Here is a 21,036-nt window from a genome sequence, read left to right on the forward strand (position 1 = left end):
GCACTGATTATAGTTCAATATTCAATATTTGATCACCAAAACCCCCCTAAAAAGCATAAAAAGCCCCCCCCCCCCCCCCCCTCCGCCCGAAAAGGGCCCTTAAAAATCGGGCTTGCGAGCTACGTGCGCGGCGGTATTGATGCGTTGCAATCTCAGACAGGGTGCCGCTGCAGTCCGGAGGGAGGCTGGATGAATTATGAATGCCATGGCGAAAAAATGAAATATTGATCCCAAAAACTATTTACGCCGTTGTTGGCGTTCAACGCATGGCGGGCAATAACGACTTACGCCGTTTATGGCGCACAATGTGTTAAACACTATACTATGTAAAAGTTATCAAATGTGATATATATAACAAACTATTGAGTAATATGCTAAACTGATGTATGTGCAGTATAATCATGTACAGTGATACAGGTATAAAGACACTATGGTAGTAGCCATACTGGCCAGCGGTGTAACTAGTAAGAGTGGATATATACTGATATAGATATAGTATACAGTTATGTGGAGAGAGATATGTGCACACACACACACACACACACACACACACACACACACACACACACACACACACACACACACACACACACACACACACACACACACACACACACACACACACACACACACACACACACACACACACACACACACACACACACACACACACACACACACACACACACACACACACACACACACACACACACACACACACACACACACACACACACACAGCTTTTTTTCTGGCCCGTAGTGAACATTGATTTATATGAAAACCGATTTCTGTAAAAAAAATTGCTAGCTCGCTAACGTTACTGTGATTAAAGCAATCTTTAATAAAAAAAATATTATAAAATATAAAAAATATAAATTAAAATGTTTATATATATTTTTTTACGTTTTTCAGGAGGGGCGGGGGGTCCCGTTGGCGGGGCGGGCCGCCCCTCCAAGGCAATGGTAAAGGAAACACTGCTGTGGTAGTGTGGTAGTGAAAGGGTTAATGATAATTGCCTGTTGTTTGCCGGACAGATTGTCTAGTTCAGGGGTTCCCAAATGCACATCGTCAGGCTTTTTATTTAAATTTTTTTGCCAGGCGACCGATTTTTTAAGCCAAATATCACTTCAATCCTATTAAGTTAGTTCAAGTTAGTTATTCATTTATATGTGCTATTTATGAGAGGGCTAACTTGTTACAAAATAATAATGATAATAATAATAGCCTCATTAAAATACTATTGTTGCTTCGGTTGTTTTCAGCGTTTTATGTGCATAATCTGTTATTTAGTTTGAAATGTTCGTTGAAATAAGTAGATTTTTAGTTTTTGTTTATTTATTAAGTTAATATAAAACCATATAGTCACATTTTAGAATACAATAGAATAGAATTTTAGAATAAAACTAGAAACACTGTCCTGGCCTGCTTCTAAGTTCAGTGGTCTGAAAAAAAAAAAAGAAGAAAAAAATCATCTTGCGGCCCTCCCGTGGCAGCTCGCGGCCCACCTTTGGGTCGCGACCCCGACTTTGGGAACCACTGGTCTAGACCAGGGGTGGCCAACCAGTCAGAGACTAAGAGCCACAAAAATGACTGTGGTACCACAAAGAGCCACACCATATACCAGCGTTTCTCAACCTTTTCTTTCAGTCACGGCACCCTTCATGTGTTTATAGGTCTCACCCTCTGAAGTTGCTAATGTCTTTTTTATTTGGGCCTCACAGGGTTAAAAGTACCCTGTGAGACCCACGGTTGCAAAATTACAAAATCACTTTTAGCCATTTAAAAAAAGAGGGCGGCTAGGTGGTGTAGTGGGCAAGGCACTCGCCACCAGTGTGGAGACGCTGGGTTCGCATGTTCGAATCCAGCTCTCCACATTGTTTTCAGTTTAGCTGGTCGTCCGCAGTAATACACATTGGCCGTATTACGGGGAGGGAAACTGAAGGGTGGGGATCGGGCGTTGTGAACAGGCGACTCCTACAAGTCGGTTGGTGCGCCTGCGCAGTAGAATCAGGAAGTGTCGGGGGCAGCGTGAGCCTCCCACGCGTTACTCCTCGCCACTGAGAGATCGAGCTGCGCAGGTGAAAAGATGCGACTGCTGTTACCTCAAGTACCGGAGGGGACTTGTGCTATGTATGACTTAGTCCACATTGCAGCCGGCTTGTGGGAGGCAAGAAACAGCGTTCGTGACAGGGGAGGGTTGAATTGGATGATACGAAATTGGGATGGGAGAAAATATAGAAAAATGGGAGAAAAAGTGGATAAAAAAAAAAGCCATTTAAAAAAAGAATGTTTATATTTAAAAAATGTTAAGCACATGTATAGTCAATTGGTCCTGTTGTTCAGCCTCACAATGCTATTGGATAGTAAATGTGTTTATATGTCCCACCCTCTGGCCTCTGAAGTTGCTAATGTCTTTTTAATTTGGGCCTCACAGGGTTAATAGGCGAGTCAATATATGGTTTAACCCCAAAAAAAATTATACAAAAGGTTTTTCAATGGATTCTGGTAGTATTGGGCGTGCTAAATAACATACTAAAAGTCGACCAAAATCGACCCCTCCGAAAGCCGTCATTTCCAAGATGGCGTCCCAGATGGCGCCGGGGCGATTAAAATGGCTATATCTCAAATTAAGAAAATGGTGCAAAGGATTTCTCAACTGATTCTGGTACCTCTGGGCATGTTCACTAACATACTAAAAATCTAGGAAAATACACCTTCCAGAAAGGCTTCATTTTCAAGATGGCGTCCAAAATTGCGGCTGGCCAAGCTTAAAATGGCTATATATATGTCAATATAAAAATTATATAAATGATTTTGTCATTTGATTCTGGTACCCCAAGTACCCCTAGACATACTTAGGAACATACTAAAGTTTTAGGGAAATACACCTTCCGAAGAGGCTTAATTTTCAAAATGGTGTCCAAAATGACGACTGGGAGCTTAGAATGCCTGTATCTCAAATGGGAAAACATTTCTAAAGGATTTATAAACTGATTCTGGCACCTCTATACATTAATAACGAGCAAAATATCTAGCTAAATATATCTGCTAGGAATGCATCATTTGCATCATCAAAATGGCTGCCTGTAGCTTATTTTGGCTAAAATTAAAATTGGTTATTATATTCAACCTAGAAAGCTGGCTTTGGTGTTGAACACAAAATAAATGACCCACTTATTGTGGTCTTTAGGCCTACTCATCATCATCTTCAGGATCCTCTGGGAGAAACTTGTTATGTGGATTGTCACATTCATGAAGTTGACATGGTCCACAGACAGTAGTACAAGGTAGTCCATATTTTCTGCATGAGCAGCAAAGTGTCTTGCAGGCAGTGGTACAGTTACAATGAATGACCTTCAAGAGACTGTCTGGAGCAGCATTCATTGTTGACATGAGTGGGACAAATCTATTGTCCTGCAGGTTCCAGCCCCAGTCTAGAGCATCTATACCATCATCTGTTCCCATCCAGACCATGACCTGGTAGTATGCTCTACGACAGTGGAATTTGGTAGCAGATTCAGTTGGTGGTAGACGTTCAGGCGTTACCGTTGATGAAGCTGAGACAACCTTCTTGCTGAAAATGTCATTTTTGCAAGCGAATCTGTGCACTTTCCACCAAAAAAGACAGCCATTGCTTGGCACCCAAGGTCATCGATCACATCTGTTGTCTGGTTTGGTACAGTGAATGCATTGGCACAAGCCTGAAGGACAGGATCCCCTTTTACAAGTTTTTGGAATGCTGTCTTTTTGCCAACTCCGAAGATCCGGGAAGTTGTGTCACAGCCAGTCACAGCATGGATGAACAGCAACTGAGAACACACATCCTGTCTGAGTACTCTTTAAAACTGCCATCAGCTTTCGACTTGTCTGATCTGAAATAAAGGCCCTTGCTATCTCTCTGTGCATAGTAAAGAAGTAAGACGAGGAGATCAGTATCTTCTCCAATCAGCGTCGTGGTGTGAAGAAGAGATGATCCCACTGCGGCCCTTACTATGTCTACATCAGCATCTCCAAGTGAATTGACCACAGTGCAATCCCGTTCTTTCAGTTCATCACTTATCATGTGGATCAGTTTCTGTTTATTCAGATCTCTCGACAGGAACTCCTCCTTCTTACCTGAGAACTCTGTCTCAGCAGTGAAGTTGACAATGGGATGAATATTGTTTCCTCTTCTTTGATGTGTGTTGTCTTTAATGGATGGCCCATCCTCATAGCCATCAAACACAATGGTTGTAGCTGAGCCATAATGTTGGATGGTGAAGTCTGCATATGACTGTGCAATTTTACCATAGCTTTGTCCGTGCTTCCATTGTATTCGGTGAAGGAGTGAACCACCATCAAGAACATAATGCTCCGTTTCTGGTACAGAATCTAGGATTGCATCACTTGCATGATCACAGATCGCGTGCGCTAGTTGTGGTTTTTTTTTTTAAACTTTGACCAGTCGGCTGGTTCTTTTAGCGTTTATCGCTTTTTCTGGTCAAGCATGACCGACAGAAACAGGTTGAATGGGGTATAGATCGGGGGAAAGACACTCTGAGAAAATACGGCGAGTCCGGGAGTCGAACTCGTGTACCCCAGATCCGTGACGCGCACGGTTGTCCCCGACGCCGAAATAGCGTCCGAGGTGAGCTACTGGAGCTCCCCCCGCTAGTTGTGGTTTATCAGCTTTGCGGAAGACGTTTCCGGCTTCAAAGAGGGCAGGAGGGAAAGGACTGAGTTCGTAACGCATAACCTCCTCCAATGACAGCTCTCCAGTTTGGGAGACAATAAGGAAACGTTGAAAAAGAAGTGCAGAATCAATGATTCGATCAGGAGCAACCTTGATAGACGATTTTTGTCCAAGGGTTATGGCTTTATCCTTTCTACTAAATGAAAATGTGAATGCCGGCTGTCCGATCATTTTGTGCATGATGTTGCATCCAACAGAGTCATAATCATGCACGTTCACTCCATCCTCAGCGACAACACCTGTAACAACATTCCTTAAAGAAGAGTCTGGAGAGAAAGGTGAACATATAGCAAGTTTTGAAGTGATCTTCTCCAGGTCAGCAGCATCCCTTTTCATCCTTGCCTCTGTTGAATCCTTGTGCTGTTCTGATGTTGTGTATGTCTGGTTTGAGAACTCCTGCATTGCGGTGTTATACTCTGATGTTATGCCCTTTGACATTGTCCAAAGGGATCTCTGATTGTCGGTCATTCCACTTCCATGTGTCATCCCTCCTGTAGTCTTCAATGACCTCATCAATGTTGTTTCGATTACAAGATCTGAGCTGAGGCCTGCCCATGATTGGCTGCTGCGACGGATAACATGAAAACCCTTTTCAAATTGTCTGAAGACATCTGGGTGGTTGATGTGAAGCTGACTCATCTCTTGGACATAAAAGTGTGCCGATTTCAAGTAATTGTAATGCCCAGCCGCAGCGAATATCGGCATGCATTCAGAAACAGCGCGTAGGTGCAAAAGCCAGGAACCTGTGCGATCTGCTGTTATCAGTGACCTAGCAACTTCTAACATGTGTTGGTAATTTAGCCACAACTGACTAGTTTTGGATCTAGCACACAGTTCCATCTTCCTTTTTCCCAGCTCTTCATTTATTGTAATGAGGGTCTCTGATGTGAACACTGTTTCCAATGGCATTTCACCCTTAACTATTGAGGTATACATTGCTTCAGACTGTTCAACCATTGCTGCAAATTCATGACTATCATCTACCATTTCTGATATTATCATGCGGTTAAGACATTTGTCAACCAGAAGATGGCCACGGAATGCTCTCTGAACTGATTTGCCTGTCATCATATGGGCTACTGAGTTCTCCCCATAGACTACCCCTAGAATGTCCTTAAGTCCTGTACCGTCCATCAGTGTACCAATTGCTCCTAGCAAATTCATAAATGTGTGAAATCCTCCTAGGAGCAGGACAAAGGACTTGAGGTGACTGCACTGTGGTGAATCTAGGATTATCTCTGCTGCTTTCCAATATAGGGGTTGGTCAAATGTAACTACTGGGGCAAGGTGGTGTTTGGATGCCAGACCACAAATGAACTCCAGTGTTGACAGAATGCATGTTTTGTCTCCGGAGTACATGTCTATCATTGGTAAGTATCTCACTGAAGACTGCCCTGGATGTTCATCTCCCTTATGAATAATGTGCATCATCCCCTGCCAACCAGGTGCAGGCTGTTTGAAATTGAACGATAACTCCCAAAGCAGATCAACCATCTTGTTACATTCTGCGAGTCTTGGAAGTTCTTTAAATGTGGTGTCTCTGCAAAAGTGTTTGGCAAAGTGATAATCTATTATCACAACTTTTGACCTCTGCACAAGATTCAGTTCATTAATTCTGAACCTCGGAATCCTTTGGTCTGTCTTCTGTCCCGGTGTCAAGGCAGCTATCATGCCCATCCCATGAAATGTCCCTTTCCCATCAATTGTTAGAATATTATGATCTACATTGTCTGCAGCAAATAAGACGGTCGTGTTCAACACATCAATATCCTTACCAAGCATGTTTGGTGCAGTACAATTTGCAGCATTCATTTCAAACCTCTGCAGTTCAGAATAGGAAGAGCAGAATCCGATCTTATTCAGCATATCTACAATGAACCGAGACCGGTTTAAGTGGTGCATTTGCACTGCTAGGCCAATTTGCAAAGGGGCAAGGACAGCTCGTGGTCGGACTGCCTGTATGATTGCGTGGCCAATACTAGCAATTTTCTGCTCTGTCTCTTTACCGACAAACAAAGCTTTTAACATAATGTGGAGTGATTGTGGAATATAATCAAGGGCATTCTGTAGTTTTAGTGTCTCTGTAGTCGGGTACTCATTAACAGGTGGAACATTAGTCATTATGTCACTTTTTATGAGTTTTGCAGCTGTTTCAAGTAAGTGTCTCTTCTCAGACTCTTCATCACTGTTTTGTTTTGTGTTGTTATAGTAGGATCTGAGTATGTCTGATGTTTTCTCTCTTATTGTAACAATACAATCCAAGCCATCTCCTTCTGCAATAAATATGCTATTTGCATATTGTTGCATCAGCAATGTTTTTAGGTATTGATTACTATATGGGATGGAATCGGCCTTAGACAAATACTCTTGCATTTTACACCTAAGTGCAGAAACGGTCAGCTGTCCATCATCATTCGTTTCAAAGTAAGCACACATTTTTGAGAAGGCAGGACTAGGTCAGAAAAGAAAGAAAGAAACTGATTCAGAAAAAGAAGGCTTCAACTATGGTAGTTTGGGAGCTGGAGAGTGCAAACACCTCTAACTATAACAACTATAATGGTCAAAAAGAAGGCTTCAACTATGCTAGCTTGAGAGCTGAGAGTGCAAACACCTCTGTCAAAGACTAGAATGAAACTGGGGCTTAAATAACACTGCCAGGTCAGACACGCCCAGGCATGCCCAAACACAGGACTAGGTCAGAAAAGAAAGAAAGAAACTGATTCAGAAAAAGAAGGCTTCAACTATGGTAGTTTGGGAGCTGGAGAGTGCAAACACCTCTAACTATAACAACTATAATGGTCAAAAAGAAGGCTTCAACTATGCTAGCTTGAGAGCTGGAGAGTGCAAACACCTTTTTTAGTAAGCTATTTGTATTTGTATAGTCATTTTAAGCTCCTGGGCGCCAGTTTGGACGCCATCTTGAAAATGATGCCTTTCCGGAAGGTGTATTTTCCTAGATTTTTAGTATGTTCACAAGCATGTCTAGAGGTACCAGAATCAAGTGAAAAATCATAGTTATATATTTTTTTCTATTGAGATATATAGCCATTTTAAGCTTGGTCTGCCGCCATTTTGGACGCCATCTTGAAAATTAAGCCTTTCTGGAAGGTGTATTTTCCTAGATTTTTAGTATGTTAGTGAACATGTCCAGAGGTACCAGAATCAGTTGAGAAATCCTTTGCACCATATTCTCAATTTGAGATATAGCCATTTTAATATCTCCACCGCCATCTGGGACGCCATCTTGGAAATGGCGGCTTTCGGGGGGGTCGATTTTGGTCGACTTTTAGTATGTTATTTAGCACGCCCAATACTATCGGAATCCATCGAAAAACCTTTTGTATCAATTTTTTTTGGGTTAAGTGCTTTTTTTTCATAGATTGACTCGCCTATAACCTCTTAAGCCCGAGATATACAGTAAAAGTGTATATTTTCAGCATTGCGTTTGTTTACCAATTATTTTAACTGTTATTAGTGAAATATAAGATTATAGAAATCTCAGGGCATTGAGTCGGAAACCGGCGCATATTGACAGGAGGAAGTGGCACATCCAAAAGTGAGTGTAGTCTTTTGAAGGAAGAGACTCAGGGCTTTCGAATTTCTAAAAACTACCCTACCCAGCTCACACCAGCCCCTGTCAATCATCTGACTTCTGGATTTACTTTATTTCTCTTATTTTTTTGGGATTATCTCCCACAAACCTGAATGTTGCCATAAAACAGAACGCAGTTAGTTTCTCTACCTTTCTGTGAACGTCTTGCAAAAAACGGTGTTGCAATATGATGAAAAATGGTGGAGAAATTTACATTATAAAAAAGATGGCAGAATTCAGTACTGTATCTACAAAACCTTCTGTTTAATCATCTTCCCTTTATTCATTTGCTTAGATTTTTCAGGTCTGGTCAATTTTAGCGTGGTGTTTTTCACAGTCAAAGATAAAAAAAATGTTTAAATAGAATTGATATTCTCCTTCATTACAATTTACTTAAGCCTAGTAACAGACACACTATTTCTGACACTGATCCATAGATGTCCCTAGATTCAGATACCAAGAACATGCAAATGGACCATTTAAAAAAAAATAATTAAATGTTTATTCTACGTCCTTATGGAATGAGTGACATAAAAAAAAGAAAATATATATATATATATATAATTTATTTTTTTTTATTTTTAATGGATGGAAGAGCCGCACATTGACGGGCAAAGAGCCGCGGGTTGGCCACCCCTGGTCTAGTTCTCCATTATATATATTATATTATATTATATACCAACTAGTTCAACAGACAGATTCTCTAGCTCTCCATTATATATATTATATTATATACCAACTAGTTCAACAGACAGATTCTCTAGTTCTCCATTATATATATTATATTATATTATATACCAACTAGTTCAACAGACGACCAGCTGCTCTGACCTCTGACCTGCTGCAACATCAGAGTGGCTTTAACCCTTTCACTACAATAGGACAATAACACTACCTTATGCATACTGCACCTTATGTGAATACTGTATATTTCAGTCAGTTAGTTAGTTAATTATATTGACTCGTTATATTGTTTACACTGCTTGTTTTTACTACCTGCAAGGGGATCAATAAAGGAATATCTTATCTTATCTTACCAGTTACCACTCTACAGAAGGTTAACTTTCACTACCCAACCGTCTGTAGTGTGGTAGTGAAAGGTTAACCTTCTGTAGTGTGGTAGTGAAAGGTTAACCTTCTGTAATGTGGTAGTGAAAGGGTTAACCGTCTGTAGTGTGGTAGTGAAAGGGTTAACCGTCTGTAGTGTGGTAGTAAAAGGTTAACCTTCTGTAGTGTGGTAGTGAAAGGGTTAACCTTCTGTAGTGTGGTAGTGAAAGGTTAACCTTCTGTAGTGTGGTAGTGAAAGGGTTAACCTTCTGTAGTGTGGTAGTGAAAGGTTAACCTTCTGTAGTGTGGTAGTGAAAGGGTTAACCTTCTGTAGTGTGGAAGTGAAAGGTTAACCTTCTGTAGTGTGGTAGTGAAAGGGTTAACCTTCTGTAGTGTGGTAGTGAAAGGTTAACCTTCTGTAGTGTGGTAGTGAAAGGGTTAACCTTCTGTAGTGTGGCAGTGAAAGGTTAACCTTCTGTAGTGTGGTAGTGAAAGGTTAACCTTCTGTAGTGTGGTAGTGAAAGGGTTAACCGTCTGTAGTGTGGTAGTGAAAGGGTTAACCGTCTGTAGTGTGGTAGTAAAAGGTTAACCTTCTGTAGTGTGGTAGTGAAAGGGTTAACCTTCTGTAGTGTGGTAGTGAAAGGTTAACCTTCTGTAGTGTGGTAGTGAAAGGGTTAACCTTCTGTAGTGTGGTAGTGAAAGGTTAACCTTCTGTAGTGTGGTAGTGAAAGGGTTAACCATTTTGGTAGTGTGGTAGTGAAAGGTTAACCTTCTGTAGTGTGGTAGTGAAAGGGTTAACCTTCTGTAGTGTGGTAGTGAAAGGTTAACCTTCTGTAGTGTGGTAGTGAAAGGTTAACCTTCTGTAGTGTGGTAGTGAAAGGGTTAACCATTTTGGTAGTGTGGTAGTGAAAGGGTTAAGTGCGACACCGTCACCAGCAACACCCTAAAGCTTTGGACACGACGGAGCGTCCGTTTGGTTTCCCTGAATGGATAATAAATGTACCAGATACTGAGGTCCACCCAGTAGCCCCCGTTGTTCCGGTGGGGATTATGTTCACCGTTTGGCTTCGTGATGCCGGCAATAGATACCGTCAGGAACCACCCGTTTAACATGGCACGTGTCAACCAAAGTGCTGTACATAGATACATCTAGACAACAATCACATCTCAGTTTTACGGGAGGGCACACAGGCAAACACACAGGAAAACAGGGCATGAGTCAGTGAACATCGGGAAAGGCTAGTAGGTAGAAGTGGGTTTTGAGCCTAGATTTGAAGGCATCTGTCGAGGGGGCGAGGAGCCTAATGGAGGGGGGAGGCTGTTCCACAGTGCAGGGGCTGCGACAGCAAAGGCACGCCCCCCCCCCCCCCCCCTGAGCTTGAGGTTAGACCTCCGGACTGTCAGGAGCCTCTGATCGGCTGACCTGAGGGACCTGGTGTTGGAACAGGGGGATAGGAGGTCTGAGATGTAGGAGGGGGGCTGACCATTAAGGGCTTTAAAAACAAATAGAAGCCCCACAACCCCCGGTTAGTTTATTTATTTGTTTATTTAAACGGATCCCCGTTAGCTGACACCTAAGCGGCCGCTATAACGTACACCGATATCTAGGGATGGGTACCGGAGTCGGTACTTTTAAGGGTACCGACCCAATCACGTGAGATCCGTCGGTGGCAAATTGCGGTACTGTAAAAAAAATAATAATAATTCTTCGACGACGTCAATGTTTCGTTTACAGCGAAGTGAAACCTATGAAGTGTGCCTCACGTCAACGTTCACGCGCACAACACACGCTCACCTAGGATTCGACTCGATTCAACAACAACAAAGCAGTCGGGGGGCCGGGGCGATGGCGAGCCGAAAACGGTCGAAAGTGTGGTTATTTGAAGTTTGGATTTTTTTTTTCACAACTGAGGTAGGTCGATTACATTTTTAAGAGACTAAAGTACCGGAAAAAGGTACCGTTGGGTACCGGTATCGATTCACAGGTACCGGTACCGGTTCAAATGTGAAAAGGTACCCAACCCTACCGATATCACAAAGAAAATGAATCATATAGAATAGAGAAAAAACATGCATCAACATTAAGTAAGGGATAATGTATAGCTACGAGGTCATTGTCGCAAAATAATTGACCGAGACTGCGTTCTGAAACACAAAGGCAGTTAAGGTCACTTATTTAGCGATAATGACCGAGTATAGCTATACATTATCCCGCTTATTACAGGGCTAACTTACTAACAATATACGGAATTCATTTTACACCATCGGCAAGACGAGATCAAATGCAGACGCGGTTCTGTTCTGCTGCTGAACAACTGTGACTCCGGCGTCGGCAGGTGTGTGTGCTTGATTGCACCTGATGCAGTGCAGCTGTGCGTGGTGTAACCTGATGCAGTGCAGCTGCGAGGCGCTGCCCCTAGTGGTGTAACGCCGCGAGAGTCCGGCTGCGAGGCGCTGCCCCTAGTGGTGTAACGCCGCGAGAGTCCGGCTACGAGGCGTCGCCCCTAGCAGCGGTCATTATTGCGCGTTGCCCCTAGCAGCGGTGAATTATCGAGAAATAATTGACCGCTGCTAGGGGCAACCGTGCGCTATCGACCAATCACAATCAAGCATTTTGGCCGAATTTCAAAAACGCCATGTAATAAAAAAGAAATATAAAACAGGAGATGAAAAAACAAAAGATGAAATCCAGTTAGAACAAAATAAAACAATTTATCGGGGTGTGCGTGTATTCCAGCTGTGCTGAAGACAACATTGTATTGTGTGTGCGAGTGTAAATAGTGTTTAAGGCTACGTTTAGACGAGCGTTTTGTGAACAGAAACCGCAAAAGTCGTTTTGCGGTTTCACTTTTAATTTTACGTTTAGACGAGCGTTTTGGGGTGGAATTCTCCGTGCAGACGACGCTGTAACGACGGAGCCTCGCTGTCACACGATTGGCGCATATGTCACATGACGTGCTGTGAAGACCCGCCCTACTCTGCCTCTGATTCGCAGACTGTGGATGGGGAATGTGATTGGACCAAACGCAGAGTCACTCACAGACAGTGGGTCCACTCACGCAGCGGGACAGATTCTTGTGTATTTAACCCTTTCACTGCCACACGACAGCCGGTTGTGTGATAGTAAAGGGTTAACCTTCTGTCGTGTGGCAGAGAAAGGGTTAAAAGTACTGCCAATGTAGCCTTCAGGTGATCTCCGTTGATATTAGTCAGACATACTTGCTTTGTTTACGTCTCGGCTACTGGCGCTTACCTGCTACCTGTGACGTAAGCAGTACACGCGACCAGAGCCGTGACAACCCTTTCGTCATCGTTTTAACAGATTTATACGGTTTAACAGTTTAGACGAGAGCGCAAAGCTTTTGCGTTTCTAGGAATTCCACCCTGGAAGGTAGTCTCACTTTTTTGCGGTTTCACCCCGTAAAAACGCTGTTTCCGTATAAACGAAAGGCACATCCGAAAAAATATTTTTGCGGATTCACCTGCTAGCGTTTCCGTCTAAACGGGGCCTAAGATGTCTTTTAAAACTAGCCTTTCCTTTGATGTTGCGAACATCGCTGGGAAGACAGTTCCAGGATACTAGCGCCCTATAAAATACCGCCCTTTTCATAAAATGTTACTTAGTTTTACTAACCTAACGGTAGTAACCTTACCTAACTAGTGGATGACAAGCGAGGTGCTAGTCGAGCCTCAACTATGATTAGGATACTAGGGTGGTCAGGTGGCGTAGCGGAGATTGCGCTCGTCACCAATGCAAGAGGCTGCGGTCTCGACTCCCGGAGAGTCAGCGTTGCCTCGGCTCGGGCTGATCGCTATACTAACTCGTTTGGCTGAGTTAGGGGGAGGGGAGCCGTGGGTGGGTCCTGGGCGTTGTGGACAGCGACCCCTACAGTTCGGTCGGGGCGCCTGCTCAGCGAAGGTAGGATCTGGTGAGAGGTAGTGCGGCCTCCCACACGTTACACTCTCCCCGGTGAGAATCTGCGCGGCCAGGCTGGCTGCCGGCTGGCTGCACACATGCCTCTCGGACCAACAGTAGGGGAAAGTGCGCAACAACCAGAAAGGGGGTTGGGAATTGGCATAACGACTAACAGTGGGATGGGAGAAAAATCGGAAAAAGAAGGAGGGGGAAAAAGATAATAAAAAAATTAAAAAAAACTATGATTAGGAAGAGCAGTACGGAAAGAATTTAATCTCCCATGATCCGCAAACACTCACACATACAATGACATGTAAATTGTCTGTTTTGCTTTGTTTGTTCGGTGTGTTTGTAAGTATTTCCCTTACCTCTGTGATGTATGTATCGCCTGAGTCCAATAGTCTAATGCAGTGGTTCTCAACCTTTTTACACCAAGTACCACCTGAGAACGTAGCTGGCTCTCCAAGTACCACCATATGACCGGCGTTAAAATACAGTCTATTCAGCTATGCACAGTTCACACAGGAGGCAAATGTATTCCTAATACCATTATTTATTGTTAACTTTTGTCAGACACAGCCACAATGTACAAAGGGATAGCACTAGAACTAGCAAACGCTTCCACACAACGCATACAATGCACGGGGCATTGAGAACATAATAACTAACATTCTCACATAGCAAGTGAGAAAATTAAGAACTGTATTTCAGCAAATGTACTTAATTATTTTGTTACAAAAACTTAATTTCCTGCATTCTGGTGCAGGAATATTTGAAATTTTACCCTTTAAATGCCAGTTTGTGTGATGGCATCACAAATTATTGTTAAAAAAAAACACAAAAAGTAAAATATTTTCAATATATCAAATGCAAAGTAAATTTTTCTGGGGGGGATTATTACAGGCTAGGCATGTGTCAATGATTAGCAGCAATTACAAAAAAATCTACAAATAAATGGTTATGATCAGGGCTGAAGTTGAATTAAAGATGTATGACTGTCCGTCTGCAACACTACTATCACCAACATCTAAGAAGGGAGATCCCCCCTTGAATGGCCCTTCTAAGGTTTCTCTCCTCCACACTGCCTGTGGAGCTTTTTTCCCTATTGTTAGGTTTTAGTGAGTTTTTCCTTACCTTCGCGTGGGGTATGTCTGGGAGTGCTTGCATTCTTTCATTTATTTGCATCCATCTAAAAATGTTTGCACCTTATGGTGTTCTTGTTCTGTTCTTGACTTATTGTTATGTTTTCTTCTTGACTTGTTTAAAGAAGATCTGTACGGCCCATGGGGACATTAACGTGTGTTGTCGGGCCTTACAAATAAATTTGATTTGATTTATGACTGTTTAGACTGCATTACTCTCTGTCACAGTGATCTCCTGGTTGTTCCCCACTTAGATGATCTAACTATCGCACCGCCGCAACCAGAAACACTGGCCTGGCCTGCTTCTAAGTTCAGTGGCCTGACTGCACAAAAAGAAAGAAACATTTTTTTTTAGCTTTTTTGGAAATGTTTTCAAGTACCACCAGCAGTACCACCAAGTACATTTACATTTACATTTAGTCATTTAGCTGACGCTTTTATCCAAAGCGACTTACAAGTTCTGTACGACAAGCCATCAGGAAGAGCACAACTCTATCAGCTGAGTAACAATGTTCATCAAAGTGTTGAGTGCTACAGTGTAGGTTAGTTTATTAGGACAAGTGCATGACAGTATGGTTAGTTAGGGTTAGATTTTTTTTTTTATTTTATAGTGGTACGCGTACCACAGTTTGAGAACCACTGGTCTAATGTTTTTTCTAAAGGTTTGTCCCCTTTTCCCCCCCGTTACCCTTCTAGAGGCCCTTCTGTCCTCTCACCAGGCAGTCCTTGTAAATAAGAACTTGTAACATTGTAAATAAGAACGTTTGACAATTTTTGTAATTTTCTGTAATATTAGTTTTTAAAAATGTTTGCACAATCATGTCTCGTCATTGTTTTCTGGACCGGTGGTTAGACCGTTGGCGCTGTAGCCGAGCAAACACACGAGCTTCCAATAACGGTGACCGTACTGTTGTGCAAGAGTTCAATTTTCAATTTATTTAATGACCACCCAGCCAGGCTGGTGGAATTTAGTTTCAGTGCAGGTTTCATAGCAGTTCCAACATAAAAACATAAAAACATAGAACATATAACATCACTTACAGCGTACATAAAAGAAAACACAATTACATAGATACAGTTCAGAGTTTGTGAGTTTGTCCATGTCCATGTCAGCAGAGGTAAGGGGGGTTGCGGGGGGTACTACAGGGGGGGGGGGGTGCTACAGGGAGTTCAGTGTCCGTATGGCAGTGGGGAAGAAGCTGTTTTTGAACCGGGTTGTTTTGGTGGTCAGGGATCTGTAGCGCCTCCCGGAGGGCAGCAGCTGGAAGATGTGGTGTGCTGGGTGAGTGGGGTCGGAGATGATTTTCCTGGCTCTCCTGATTGTGATTTGGCGGTGGAGTGATTCGAGGGAAGGGAGGGGGGTGCAGATTATTTTTGAGGATTTATTGATGATTCTTTGTAGTTTGTTTTTTGAGTGAGTGTCCAGATTGCTGTACCAAACAGTTATGGAAAAGGTGAGGATGCTTTGTATAATGGCCTGGTAGAAACGGAGCAAGAGATGTTTATTGACTCTGTATTTCTTAAGCTGGCGGAGGAAGAAGAGTCTTTGATTTGCTTTGGACAGTCGGCCTTCTCCGTTAACTCTCTGCCTGCTGGCTTGAAACTGGACTCCAACGCCAACGTCTTCAGCAGAGGACTCAAAGTACGGCTGAAATCAACGCAGCAGTGCTCACATAATATGTAGACGACGCGGACTGGTTTTGTTGTTTTGATCACAGACTCTTGCCCCGGTAACTATTTCTTCTTCTGGTTTGTGATTTTAATTCTGTATTATACCGTTTCATTTTATTCTATCTTTTAGAAAAACGCCTCAATGGACTATAGTGTCGAAAACGACCACTTGTGCTATAAACACGCAAAACAACAACAACACATCTGGTCTGTGTCCACTGTGGCTGGTGCAATGTGGCTGTGGTGTCCATTTTAACCCTTTCACTGCCACACGACAGAAGGTTAGCCCTTTACTATCACACAACCGACGGCGACGCTCCATCATTAGCATCATTAGCTCCGCAAATGCGGAGCTAATGATGCTAATGATGGAGCATCGCCGTCGGTTGTGTGATAGTAAAGGGCTAACCTTCTGTATTGTCACAGTGAAAGGGTTAACCAGCTGTGTCGTGTGGCAGTGAAAGGGTTAAATAGACGTTTAGCTGGCTCACCTGCCCTCCTCCGGTGGGAAGCCCATCCTGTAGAGCGCCACGACCACGGCTCCTCCCAGCCCGATGTTGTGCTGCAGGGCCACCTTTGCCCCCGGAACCTGCCTCCTGTCCGCCTGCCCCCGGAGCTGCCAGCACAGCTCTGCACACTGCGCCAGACCTGAGCAGTCACACACAGAGAGAGGGGGGGGGGGATCTTAACCTGCGCCACACTGCGCCAGACCTGAGCAGTCACACACAGAGAGAGAGAGGGGGGGGGGATCTTAACCTGCGCCACACTGCGCCAGACCTGAGCAGTCACACACAGAGAGAGAGGGGGGGGGGGGGGGTCTTAACCTGCGCCACACTGCGCCAGACCTGAGCAGTCACACACAGAGAGAGAGGGGGGGGGGATCTTAACCTGCGCCACACTGCGCCAGACATGAGCAGTCACACACAGAGAGGGGGGGGGGGATCTTAACCTGCGCCACACTGCGCCAGACCTGAACAGTCACACACAGAGAGAGAGGGGGGGGATCTTAACTGCCCATTTTCATATATATATATATATATATATATATATATATAGGCGGCTGGGTGGCGCAGCGGACATTGCGCTCGTCACCAACGCAAGAGACACCGGTATCGAATCCGGCTGTCGGGTAGCGGGTGGAAGTCGATGGGTGGTAATCTGGACGTTGTGGACAGCGACTCCTACAGGTCGGTTGGGGGACGCCTGCACAGCAGAGACAGGAAAATGGCGGGGGCAGCGTGAGCCTCCCACACGTTACACCTCGCCAAATGAGAGTCCGCGCTGGCGGGTGAAAAGATGCGACAGGCTGCCTCCTCGTGTACCGGAGGGGACATGTGATGCAAGGCTTCCATCCTCCCTACAACCGACCAGTGGGGGGCATAGTCGAGCAACGTTCAAGGATGGGAGAAAAAATAGAAAGAGAGGAGAAAAAGTGGATAAAAAAAATAAAGTGCGAGAGCACTTTGGATATCTAAAGAAATGACCAGGGGGTTGTTGAAGACTGATTTGCAAAACATGCGACGAAAAGAAAACAAAGGGCCCAAACACGTCTAACGTTCCATCCACGTTCCATTTTTTTTATCGACTTTTTCTCCCCATTTTCTATTTTTTCTCCCATCCCAATTTCGTATTTCCAATTCTCCCCTCCCCTGTCTTGAACGTTGCTAGACTATGCCTCCCACTGGTCGGCTGTAGTGAGGATAGAAGCCTTGCATCACGTGTCCCCTCCGGTACACGAGGAGGCAGCCTGTCGCATCTTTTCACCAGACAGCGTGGACTCTGTGGACACGCCCCCTCCCTAATGGACCCGCCCCCTCCATAATGGACCCGCCCCCTCCCTAACACTTTCACTGCCGCACAACCAAACTGGCAGAGTCAGCGGGAGGGAAGCCGGTGGGGTGGTAATCTGGTCGTTGTAAACAGCGACTCCTACAGGTTGGTCAGGGCGCCTGCACAGCGAGGAAGGGAGATGGTGAGGGTAGTGTGACCTCCCACGCGTTACACCTCACCAATGAGAGTCCTCGCTGCCAGGTGAAAAGATGCTGCTGGCTGACTCTGCATGTATCGGAGGGGACATGTGATGGGCTTCTATCAACCCTCCCTACGGCCGACCAGTGGGGGGCACATGCGAGCAACGACCAGGAAGGGGAGGGGGAAATTGGCATGACGACTAAATTGGGACGGGGAGAAAAACACAGAAAAACAGGAGGAGAAAAAGTGGATCAAAAAAAAAATTAACCCTTTACTATCACACAACCGACGGTCGCCGGTGTTGTTGTAGCCTCTGTGTTGGTGTTAAGACCCGCCCCCCTCCCTAATGGACCCGCCCCCCTCCCTAATTGGCCGGGACACAGCCTCACACAGGAGGAGGAGGAGGAGGAGGAGGAGGAAGAGGAGGAGGAGGAGGAGGAGGAGGAGGAGGAGGAGGAGAAGGAGGAGGAGGAGGAGGAGGAGGAGGGGGGGGCTTGGGAGACTGGAGTCACCGTTTGCTCTCTCTCTGCCCTCAGAGGGTTAATATCCAGAAGGATTAACCCAGAGGACAGCAGGCCGGCTGGTCTCTCGCATGCAGAGCAGGGACCCAGGATTATGGACGCCAGGTTTCCCCCCTATTCTCTTCTCCTATGAGACAACTGCCACCTGGTGGCCGCTAAGAAGAAGTGTAAAATTTCAGTGCCATTTGATAAAGAAAAGAAAAAGATATGAGATATCGGCTATTGATATGTTTTTAGCAGAAGTAGAGCAAATACCAGCCATTCCTCTGTAGTGTGAGCCGAAATCATGCAACCCCCGATACAACCCATAACCTATAACCTATAACCTATAACCCCCGATACAACCCAGTGGACAGATACCGACTTAAATCATCCTCCAGTACGTGTAGTATTATGTTAAGTATGTGAATAGTACTTAGAGTATATATTCCTCCAGGACGTGTAGTATATATTCCTCCAGTACATGTAGTATATATTCCTCCAGTATATATTCCTCCAGTATATATTCCTCCAGTATATATTCCTCCAGGACGTGTAGTATTATGTTAAGTATGTGAACAGTAAATATACATTTATCTCTTTGAGTAGCCATGGATGTTTAATACTTTGTTCTGGCAACCTCAGTTGAACAGAGTAGTAGTATTTAGCTTTATTTAGTGTAAATGCTTTAGTAATACTATGTTGTGAACACGTCCAGTGGGTTTGTCTACCTGTGGCTCCCTCTAGTGGCTCCCTCGTGCGAGCGGTGAAGGTCAGAGCGACTAGAACCCTCGCCGCTTTAACAGAAATCGACGCACCTGAAAAGGCCAACTCCATTACACCCCTCTAGATACTGTGTCGCGCCGCGCGAGAAGCAGGGAATCACAAAAGGTGTCCAGCTAGCGGCGTGTCCTCGTTGCCTAGCAACACAAGGTGGATGCTTTTCACTGCAGTACCTGTGGCGCCCAGCGGGTGTCCCTTGGAGATGAGGCCTCCGCTGGGGTTGATCACGAACAGGCCGCCGTAGGTGTTGTCTCCTCGGTCGATCAGCTCGCCCGCCTTCCCTGCAGGGGAGACATTCAATACGGCCCGTATTGAATGGGGGGGGGGGGGGGGGGGGGGGGGCGGAAAACCTAGCCTTTAGTAGAAATCACCGGCCTCTTAGTTACCGTCTAAAAGCTCATCTATACAAGTAAGCTAGCGAGCGACATGGCAACCCCACCATTCCTCCCAGGTGTCGGCCTCCTCATGTCATGATTAGATTCTTATATCCGTATATCTGTATGTTGTGTATGATGTCATAAATGTCATGATGAATTGAAAATGGGGGACCCTGATGTAAACAAGACGAAAGTCTTTCTCTGGTCTGCATCCCCTTAACAATTGTGTGTATTGAGCCGTACTGTATTGTACCCATTCTGCAATCTGTTAAATAAAATGTTCAATCAATCAATCAATCAACTCATTCACTTCCATTCATTTTGAGGACCAAGTCTAAATATAATACTTCTGAATTATGAACAAACAATAGGGCAGTATTATTCTGTGTAATGTAATTTTCAGAGTAAAAGGGCACTGTATTTAGACTAGGTCCTTATTAACTCATTCAGCGCCATACCCGAGTATAGTCGGGTTATCTCGCCAACCGTTCAGCGCCAGAAACCCGAGTATACTCAGGGTTTGATCCTTTGATCTTTTCCTTTGATCCCCGTTCTATACGGTCAGCCGGAGCCCTCTAGGTATTGTATTTAGACTAGGTCCTTAAAATGAATGGAGGTGAATGAGGAGCCTGGGAGGAGTGGAGGTGTTGACGCCAGGGACAGCAGTGGTCGCTAGCGTACTGGTAGATGACCTTCAACTGCTGAAACATCAGTTCTACTGAAGTGAAATATCCCTTTAAATTTTTTTTATATCATATATACGTAATTAACACTTTGGCTGCCATGGGTTAAATTCATTATCAACCGTAGGTTGCCGGCTCTATTTGTCTATAGAGAAAGTCCCCTTCTTTGCAGGGCTATAACTTTTTAAATTCTATTGCTACATTGCCATTATTAGGGCCCATTCAAAGTCCTATATGTATTGTTCATTGTGTAGCAACGTTAAACTTTTTCATTCACATATTCATAGTAAAGTATGGTCTAATGTATAAGTATGTTTTCATCTCTTTCTGCAGCTTTCTCCAGAACGTGATCTATAGCCCCAAATACATTATATTGATGATGCAATACAGTTTTATGGCAATCAGCGCGATATAAAAAATTCCAACTAGACGTACTTCTAGAAGTTACTACACGTCATCTGATGTTGACCGGATGGGCTAGGGGGCGTTTATAATTCCGTGGGCAGCGTTATACCAATCATCTAATGTGGGTCAAATGTTGATAATAGCAGTTAGTATCGAAGACGGTAACTTTACACGCTAAAACTCACCCCAGTCTCCGCGCGCCGTTGGGCGATCATC

General features: G+C 44.3%; 1 protein-coding gene across 1 annotated transcript in view; it reads right to left on the reverse strand.

The window, feature by feature from the left end:
* The window catches only part of scp2a (sterol carrier protein 2a), a 62,871-nt gene that overhangs the window by 9,542 nt on the left and 32,293 nt on the right, over positions 1 to 21,036 (reverse strand). The window contains exons 10-11 of the mRNA XM_084333635.1: positions 19,529 to 19,636; positions 16,593 to 16,749 (exon numbers count right to left, since the gene is read on the reverse strand). Of these exons, the coding sequence (XP_084189761.1) occupies positions 16,593 to 16,749; positions 19,529 to 19,636 (265 nt within the window). The remainder of the gene's footprint in view (positions 1 to 16,592; positions 16,750 to 19,528; positions 19,637 to 21,036) is intronic.

Source organism: Notolepis coatsorum (genome assembly GCF_963971535.1).
Source record: "Notolepis coatsorum genome assembly, chromosome: 17".
Taxonomy (NCBI): domain Eukaryota; kingdom Metazoa; phylum Chordata; class Actinopteri; order Aulopiformes; family Paralepididae; genus Notolepis; species Notolepis coatsorum.